Raw genomic sequence first — 10,158 nt, forward strand, 5'->3', positions numbered from 1 at the left:
ATTAATAAATTAATAGATTAAAATTGTGATTTAAAGTGAAAATATTTTTGCAATACGTGCCATTTTATTGCACATCTAGCTTGAAATTAGGCATGAACACAATCTTGTGAAACACATACATCACGATATTAAAAATATTTCTCAACGTTTTATTTACAATAAAACTGTCTTCGATCGATAAAATTCGATAAAGTGTGCATCGTCTGGCGTTGCCTCGTTAGCTGTCGCTGCAGCCCTCGTAGAGTGCAGGAACATAAAGCCAACTATAATTCGACTATTCTCTCATTTGTAATTCTACGCATCAGGGCAGTAAGAAATATTAAAGAATTAGATTTCTAAACTGTCCAGACTGTCCAATTTTTGAAAAATCCGTCGACTAATTCATTGACCTAACCTAGTCAGCTAACAGTGTATATAAAATTTGATTACTTATAACTCGATAAATAAGCTTCAAGTGATGTTTCAACGCGTTAACTTTCTTCAGTGCTTTGATGTCTACAGTCACTCACAATATCGTCCATTCTTTTTGAACACAGTGTCAAATAAACAAGGAACTCGCTATAAAATCTTTACACTTCGAGTCCCTGTTAGCATTGTACCATTCAGGCGTTCAGCATCAGGGAGACAATACTAATCACCACTTTTGTTTCCACAAAATCAAAGCTTGCTTTCGGTGTCGTCGTAGATTATTGCGGGGTTCGAGGCAGCCCATTTCTCCTTGAAAGCTAGTTCCTCCTTCTTAGGCCTGGTCTTCAAACTTTGGATACCAGCATAATGTTCCTCGATCTCTTTCAGAGATCTGCCTTCTGTTTCTGGAAGGATGAAGTAAAGGAGTGCTCCGCCAGCGAAGTTAATTAAAGTGTAGAAGAGGAAGGTTCCTGGAAGAGACATCCCGTTGACCATGTACAGGTACACTTTGTTGGCGATGGAATTGAAGATGTAGCCTATGGATCCAGCCATTCCTGTTGCGCTACTTCGTACCTGGGTCAAAATCGGAACATTGTCAGAAGATTAGTTTCTCACAACTTCCTGACTCGTTAGTTAGATAATTTTGTTTACCTTAGGTTTGCGTTAATAAAATAGACGTACTTTCGTGAGGGAATCCTTAGGTTAAATTAGGACGATGTTCAGGAAACGATGGACCGATTTCCATGCAGGAGATTTTGGTTCGAGTTGTGTTTGGATTACGTTTATGCTAAATTATGCTCACGATTGACTGAAATTTGCGTTTGAGAGATGGCAAACCTACCTTTACGGGGAAGACTTCACCAGCCAGGACCCAGGGAAGCAGCCTGATTCCAGCGTGAGATAGAAAGGCAGCTCCAATCAGCAAAGTCATTGGAATCCAAGAAATACTCTCCGTATTGATCATATCAGCCTCAGTCAAATAGCCATAGACAGCCACCAAACAGAAACACATGCCGGTACCACCGACTGAAAGGAATGTCAGCAACCGCTTGCCGGTGAAATGAATGGCACACACAGAGAGCAGTGTCCCTACCAATTCTGCTAGGCCAAGAAATACAGCAGCCGTGTATTTGTCTAGAGGCGCGTCTAAACTGTCAAAGATCAATACAGCGTACGTCTGAAGAGTACTGGTTCCTCCAAAAGCGCCAATGCAAAAGGCACTACTGACCAAGAGGAAAGGCACGTAGAAGGTTCTCTTGCCAAAGGATTTCCAGATCTTTTCTTTGGACTCTGCTGGCTTCTGTACATCTTGGCAGATGATTCGAAGCTCCGACTGTACGTGGATCGGACTGACCCAACCGCGAAGCCAACAGAGAGCTCGCTCGGCTTCCCTTTGGCGGCCTTTTGCTGAAAAATCGTTTCACGACACTTAAATCGGTGACTAATTTAGGCTGTTAATTCATACAACAGCAACAGCGTAGTTGTAATGTAACTTGGCGAGTCTGACCCTAACTATAGGCAAGTTATGAACTGAACCGTGGAGACTATGAGTCTAACTTGAACTGAACTACAAAGTTCATGAGATTAAACGCTAGAAACACCAATCAAAGTCGTCATACTACATATTTTGCGGACCAAACGTAAAATCATTTGCATCGTAAGGAAGAAAGAGGATTTACCAACAAGCCAATAAGGACTCTCAGGCACCAGGCAGAGGGCAACTAAGCAAATAAGTGGATAGATGAGATTGATCATGGTGACAATCCTCCAGTTGCCTAATTTGCCACCCAACATCTGCGTGAAAATGCCCAGGATCACAGCCATGGTGGAAGTGGCGGATAGCATGCCACGTAAATGGGGCTGCGTCACTTCTGCCACATAGGTCATCACAGGTGCTTCTAGGAGACCACCAGTTAGACCAGTCATGGCCAGTGCTATAAACAACATCTCAGCTGTCGTCGCATAGTAAAAGATGATCCACGCTGCTATAAATGGAATGGTGGTCAGCATCATGGTCCTCTTTCGTCCTAGGAACTGCGACACTGGCCCACTAGCGAAGCAACCGATTGGGACCAGGAACAGATTCAGGCTACCTATATTGGTATAAGGAGAATGTTTCATGAATTCTAGGCTTTTATGACCTTCTACGAGTTTACGTAGTCGATAGACAAGCTGAAAAGCTGGCCAGATATAAGACAGAAGTGAAAGGAATTCCACTGTGGAAGCCTAATTACGAGCCAGACGTCTAAATTGATGCTTTTAGTCACACTCTAAAGTCAGATTTCCTTTCAAACCAGTTCTAAATCTGGTCTCCCAGTCAGTTGGACTTTGATGCTCTGAGATCAGCCTAGTTTTGACATTTCAAGCCGGATATTAATTCGAGTCCTGCTGATTTTGGTGCACCATATTCAGCTGCCAAGTCGATCTAAGTTTCAAGGCAAGCAAACAACATGCTCACTTATCCACGTCAACTCCTCCATAGTGACCGGGATCTCAGCGTTCTTCTTTTGTAGTTCTGGGATTAGGACCGTGGAAAATCCCAATGTTGAACCAAAGGTGAGCATGAGCAGGTTCTTCGCGCTCACGGCACAGAACTGTGGAAATGCCTGGCGTAGCCTCGACGTTGTCAGACCCTCAGAGATGCCATTTAGCTCAGCAGGTGACGTTTTTTCGTCATTGCTAAAACGCAAAACAGAATGACGAAACTAGTAAAAGTGCTTCAATGAAAGGGCATGCCAAACCCAAGGGACCTTGTCTGTCAGCTAAAGAAAAAATAGCGTATTTGATATTTGGCACCAAACGTTCTTCAATAAATTTCGTCAAAAACGATCCCACCTAGCATTGTCGAACAAAATTCTGTGTTCTATTTTTGGAATGAAAGATACTTCGATAAATTTTTGCAAGTTATCCAGATTCTATGTGTACATCTAACGATGCAGACAGGTGGATCAACGATAGATGGGATCCAAATGAGCGTAGTTGGATCAACACCGAGTCGCAGGTTTAATTCCATTGAACGTGATTTTCTTTCTTCAACGAAACTGGGTTAACAACGATTGCGCAATGGTTATCCAATCGCCCAATTAAGTTCCACCCGGTCGGGTTCCATACATTAAATGGGTAATTTAAAACCCGTAATCCAACACCTGCCCTTGCTGACACCGACAAATTTTCCAACGCGTCGTAATTACTGGATTGGCAACTAAGTGATTGCGGATTATGTCATTAGCACCTAATGACAAGACCCGCAATCACTTAGTTGCCAACCCAATAGAATCGCAATTGAGAAAGTGTGGTATCTGTCGAATAAAATTATTGCAAAATTCTTGAAATATTCTTCCGAATGTATAAACCTTGACGAAATTGTGGCCGGAAAAATTATGCTACAGAAAGATGGTACAATTTCCAAAATTGATAAAATATGATAAAATTGAATAAAGTAAAAAATTGAAAAATAAAATAAAATAAAAAATTGTACAATTTCGTATGAGAAATTATTATCTGAAAATTCTACAATTTTTAATAATAATAATATACTGTTTTACTTGTATTTGTATTAATAGATCATTTTACTATTTTCATAGGCTTTTTCTTATTTTTCTAAAAATACAATTTCCAGATTTGTCTGTAATTTACAGTAACGTTTTTGCTAAAAAGGGAAAAATTCACGTTGCAAGAAGATTCACGCTCGTCGTTCACCTGTGCCTAGCATCATCAGTGGCTGGCTTTTTCGTCATTGACATAGTTCTCTTTTTGCGTGAAAGGAACCGGAGGCTCTCGACTATTGCGGTTGCATAAGCGATGCTACAAGTGCGTTCTCTCAGTGTTTTGTGAAATTTCAAATGATCGGTTTGCCAGGTCAATTAAAGAAATAACTACACCGACTTGCTCACATTTATCATCTTGCTGTAAATGTCGACAATTGTACAATTCTATTTGTTTTAAATTAAAAAATTACAAATGTTACATTTACCGGTGCTGAAACGTAGAAGCATCGACCAGATGAAATCTGAACTTAACTTTTATCGTAGAACGTGTCAACATAAACGATACTTGAAGAAAAATAATCGATCATCTTTGTTATCGAGAATTTGGCAAACAATTTCTGGAACTCTGAATTATCCTCTATCAATCAATAAATTCACTATTTTTTATATTTTTGGAAATTTTGTCACTAATGTGGATAAGTTGAAACATGACATAAAAAAATGACATAAAATGAGACGAAGATTATTTTATCAGTATAACACGGAGAATACATATTTGGTGAAAATATCTCATATTTTACGTGCGAATAATAAATCTCTATAATAAATATTTTTTATATTCACTGTGATTATAAATAAATTGTTTATTGTACTTTTAATATGAAATGTAATTACCCTCCGCAAATTATGGGATTTGGATTGTTTCTAAAATTTAGTAATTAAAAAAAAAATATATATATATAAAATAGACAAAATTGTTACCAAAATAATCTGATAAATTGATACAAAAAGGAGAGGAAGCATGAGGCAGACCTGTTTCGTCTACTACTAAACTTAGAAAAGGAGATTCACAGCAGACGAAGTGAAAATCATAACTTGCATTAAAACGAGTTCTGTGTTGATTAGATCGCCTGAGGGATCCGGTTATGCAGTCATACAGGTGGCTGCACGTGAAAGGAAAAGTGGCATGTAGAAAAGTATAGTACACTTCCATCAGTATTATTAAATATCGTGACTAGACTGCGAATGCCAGTTATTTTTATATTTCATTTACACGTCAAAAGGAAGCTTTGTTCTAACATCGATATTGTTAACTACTAGTATAACAAGTATTTTAAATATATCAGTAGTTAACAATATCAGTGCTAAAACAAAGCTTCCTTTTGACATGTGAAAAATGTACTTAATATACTACTAATATAATAAGTATATTAAATATATTTATATACTAGTAGTATATTAAATATATTAGTAGTTAAGCATATTAATTATATTAAATATACTATCAATATTTAATAAGCAATATGACGTATATATATTTGATTGTAATATCATTATTATATTATTATTATCAATTATAATTTAATATTGTGTATGAATTTAATATTACAAGTATACATAATAAGTATATTAAATATACTTAGTGTACTTAGCTACTAGTATAGTTAGTATACTTAACTATTAACATACTTAATATACTTAACTACTAATATAGTAACGCTAACATTGTTAACTACTAACGCACTAATGTTAATACTTCTGATCGTAATCATCAGAGTTCAATTTTGTTCATTCTGACGCAATTCCAGTTCGATGACTCGAGTAAGCAAGTGTTCGCACAATTTTCAGCAACAGCGCATTGAAGGTTCGTTGGGCCAGATTTGACCCGAGCGCCGAGCACAGCGCACGAATGGAATCGAAAGAGGCGCCTGTAGCGTATCAAAAGATTAGCGAAAATAACTCGTTACGAGCTTATTATGTTCTTACACCTATGCGATATATATTTCTGGCGTGATAAGCATAATTCCATGATAATATTTACGATCCTTATTATTCTTGTTCTACACGCTCATTTTATTCTAATCGCGTTTTATATCGTTTTATCAATGCGATCTCGGGCCTACGATGAGATTTTAGGAATCTGAGAATTAGGAATTTGAGGAATTTGAGAATTAGGAATTGCTGCGTCATTTCGATTCACATCGTCGAGTGAAATTGTGAAAATAATGCTCCCTCGATTAGTTACAACGTGATTACACGATGTTTCCATGTATCTTTTACGATAGCTACGCGACGATGTTTAATTAGCTCGATGATTGTTTAGGATATCTTGGTTTCCTCTCTTCAAAGAAACGCTGTTGTGTTTGGATTGTTCTTTGTGGAAATGCTCGGTCAACGCAACATTGGCTCTTAAGAACGACGTTTTAACAAGCAGCGTGTAAACTGATGCTTTCACATCGTCATAAAGCTTATCGACATTCTTATGGCATTCGAGGAGCACGCGTTTCTCTTATCATGGACTAAGAACATAATTTCTGATATAGCTAAAGTAATAATAATCTTGGCTAAGATTTCTAAAGATTCGCCCCGCCACCGATTGTAGCATTGTATTATCTACTTAGATTTATTTTATTTGTAGATGCCACGTTAAAATGAAGTTTCATATATTACGTGTATTGCGAGTGTACGAACGATTTGAAAACCAGCAATAAATCATATTAAAGACAGCTACTAATAACGTGAGAACGAGACTTTTATAATTATAAACGATAACGCCTTTTAATTTTTTCTTCTTATCTGAATCGCAATTTTATTCTTCGTTCAGGTTATGACTCGTGGTGCGACACTAGCGCCACACGTGCCGATTACTAGTCCGCGATATGCATATTTATCTATATAAATAATTGCTACTGTATCCTTTGAATTACTTATTGCTTTTCCCTTATTTATTGTCTATTTTTCAAACATACCTGCGACTATTGAACCCACTTCTAAATATAATAAAAATGATATTTTACAAATTTGCAGTTTACGCGAAAGTTTCGTCTCAGCGTTGAGATATAATCTTGCTGCGGTAATCGAATGTATATGTTTTGTTTGCTTAGATAAATAGAGGATTGTAGTGATATCTTGATCCTGTTCGTACTTCCTAAGAAGCACCTAATCCAGGAATTAGTTTTATCTCGAGAAATATCGATCGATTTAAAAGTAATCGCCTTTATATTTCGCCGTTACCCAACGACGTATCGTAAAACTACAAAAATCCTGATTATTTTCAAAGAACCGTAAGACTGCTGGCTTTTTAGTCCAACTGAACAATCTTTTTCGTAACGAAAAATAATATGAAAGATAATAAACGACAATAAGGAAGCTAATTAAAAAAAGTATAAAAGTAGATGTGCAATATACTGTTATAATATTCAGTCTGCCATGTTCTACAGGCATTTTCTTATCTCTTTTACAATTTGCAACTTGTTTTAGAATTCGCATTAAGTATGCTTTGTAGCCATTTATCATAACAGATTGCTGCGTTCATTATGATTATATTTATGTTGATTGCAATTATGTATATCTACTATACATTTGTAAGCTCCTTACTCCTACGTTCCACTTTGTTTAAACGAAACTTAAATCAAGCAATCTTCGTCATGAAGAATCATCGACCAGAACTGAGATAACAAAGCAATCTGAAATTTGTAAGAAAGTAAATTTTCATTGTCCATTTTGACCATTTACAGTTACTGTAATCGGTATTTGTACGTGACGCCATGTTGATACGACCTTCATGGTGTCCAGTTACCGTCATAACGCGTCATCGTTGAGGAAAGAGCCTTGAACGCGTCGAGTTTCGTGAAAAATTCATGGACCTTGATTTAAAGAATCGCAGGAGAAAAATGAAGAAAAATCTGACTTAAAAGCGGATTCAACATTTCCATTCGAACTGGTCGATTCTCGAAGTTGTACTTTCAGAAAATTATTTTTCAGTTTAATTGAATTTTGTTAGCTCCCGAGCCGATAATTTTGAAAAACTTTAAAAACTGGTCGATTTGAGAGAAATTTTTTAATCTTGATATTCGACAATAGCAATATTTCTATATTTGAGAATTTGCCAATTTACAGCAAATCTGTGGACCTGACCGATTTTTCACGTTTTCATCTGCATTAAATCTTTTCTTAATTTTGAACAAAAATTCCAGATGGAGGACTTTAAGGATTTTAAAAATTGACCAATTTGAAATTGCCAATTATCAATTTTCTAAAATACATCTTTCTATTCTTCTACGAAAGTGATTCGCGCGTATTAGAGCAGCAGTTATCGTCGCTTATCTTCACTTTATCAGTTCGTTAATCCAACTTTCCACAAAATTCGGCTGCGTACGAGTTCGTTTGATGCCACGCGCGTGCTCCGCGTTTTTCATTCTACCGCGATTTCTTCGAACTATTACGAACGAATTATTCGGCTTAGGGAAAACGACAGGTAAATTTATCTTCCGATTTCCCTTCCCCGTTTCTCCGCCGATGATAATTTTTAATGGCATCGATGAAGTCTCATCTGCATCTTACAGTTTATCTGCATTTTACAGTCTTACAACGAAGAAGGAAATGATCGCGTAATTGCTCGACCAAGGACGCACCTGAAGAAGTTCCAGTCACTTTTTCTCGCTTTTTATGAAACGATATTTCGCTTTAAGATTCATGCACGTTTAAATAATTTCCAGTCTAAAATAATGCATCTAAGTCCTCAGATGTACGAACGAAATTTTTTCGTTTGATAACATTGCATAAATCGTATTTCAGGTCTACGAGTATTAAAAAAATCGCAGGTACAATGTCCAGGTAGAAATAAAGTTACACTCGTTGTTTGTAGAATAACTATATATGAGAGATCACACGTGTATGCAAATTTTTCACAAATTTCATCTTTTAGTTGATCGTTTGTCCAACACAGAGGAAAGGACATTATTCTATTTGCATTCTGTTAGCAATGCTCCACGGTTTACCTCATAATCACAGAAAAATAACCACATAATCGTGCTACAATGTTCATTGAGGAAAGGAATCTAACCTAACCCCAACCTAACCCCAACCTAACCCTAACCTATTCGTATAGTTTGCTTAGCGATGCATATTCTAATAGCCTGCAGATGAAGGATGCTTTTATGCAATTTTGTACGACTCAAAGCATTAATCATGCATCGATAATCAATTAAACGACACGCCAAATGACGATAGTCTTTATACGATTTAAAATTCTAGAGAAGTACGTGCCATTTGGATTGCCATTTTGCTGGCTAGTCACTCGTGGCCTCAACTCGGACTTCTCAAAGATATCGCTCGAGTCCTTCTAATCCTTCGATGTCAGCAGGATCCTTTTGATCCTCTTAATCCATCGAATCTTTTCCAAGTCTGCCTCGAACAAAGAGAACAGAAACCAATGGAACTATTGGGTTGGCAACTAAGTGATTGCGGGTTTTGTCATTACAACTTAATGACAATATCCGCAATCATTTAGTTGCCAACCCAATAATAAGCCAAATGGCCGGTTGCGTCTCATTTAAAAAAATGCTTCCCCATGAAAAACAGCAATCGTCACCTGTCATTTTTGATTCCACGTCCGAACAACGGTAGGTTGTGTCAAAGACGAGTAAAACAGATGTTAAGCGATCATTTCGCAACGACGATCCACGATACCAAGGCGAGTATCGCGTTCCGAAAAGCTCATTTGCTACGGATGGTCGTACAACGTTTCGATTATTGTCGCGAGATTTTCCTGTTTGGTGCGAAACGTAGGACAAACAGCAGCACGCGCGCTATTAGGAAACGCTGCGACAGTTAGCTCGTTCAATAGTTTCCAGAAATGTTAATTCTCTTCAAGCGGGGAAACACCGCTCGATCTTTCTGTTGACTTTGAAAATTAAGCGTTCGTCGCGTCATATCTGAGCCAGTAGCACGTTGCAACGTTAAAAAATATTTCACGTTGCGGCAACGTACGAGAAAAGCTTCGTCAGTACGCGCGACTCTGCCCCGATCCTTCACAGAGTGTGTTTCGTTGTCGAAACCAGAACAACGTCGAAGTATTACAATTTTTAGTGGAATTAACATTTTATCATTTACTGATTAATAATAGGCTGTTGGCGGAATAAAAAAATCATCGAAATACAAAAATAGCTTTAATTTTGAAAGTTCGAAATCAGGTGGGACACAGGTTAGTTAGGTTGGCAACTAAGTGATTGCGGATTTTGTCATTAGGTGGCATTGACAA

General features: G+C 37.3%; 1 protein-coding gene across 2 annotated transcripts in view; it reads right to left on the reverse strand.

Annotated features, from left to right (window-relative positions):
• Positions 1–29: 29 nt before the first annotated feature.
• The window catches only part of LOC100746058 (facilitated trehalose transporter Tret1), a 15,515-nt gene continuing 5,386 nt past the window's right edge, over positions 30–10,158 (reverse strand). Inside the window, exons 2-6 of one of the 2 annotated variants that reach the window (XR_004461707.1) lie at positions 2,867–3,087; positions 2,088–2,501; positions 1,250–1,815; positions 468–981; positions 30–435 (exon numbers count right to left, since the gene is read on the reverse strand). Coding sequence is in view for 1 of the 2 variants with exons in the window: in XM_033320627.1 (XP_033176518.1) it covers positions 658–981; positions 1,250–1,815; positions 2,088–2,501; positions 2,867–3,087 (1,525 nt within the window). In the remaining variant the exon portion in view is untranslated. Of the gene's footprint in view, positions 982–1,249; positions 1,816–2,087; positions 2,502–2,866; positions 3,088–10,158 lie in introns of both variants that reach the window. The other variant, XM_033320627.1, reaches the window with a different exon arrangement.

Source organism: Bombus impatiens, unplaced genomic scaffold, assembly GCF_000188095.3.
Source record: "Bombus impatiens unplaced genomic scaffold, BIMP_2.2 scf_0320, whole genome shotgun sequence".
NCBI classification, from domain to species: Eukaryota; Metazoa; Arthropoda; class Insecta; order Hymenoptera; family Apidae; genus Bombus; species Bombus impatiens.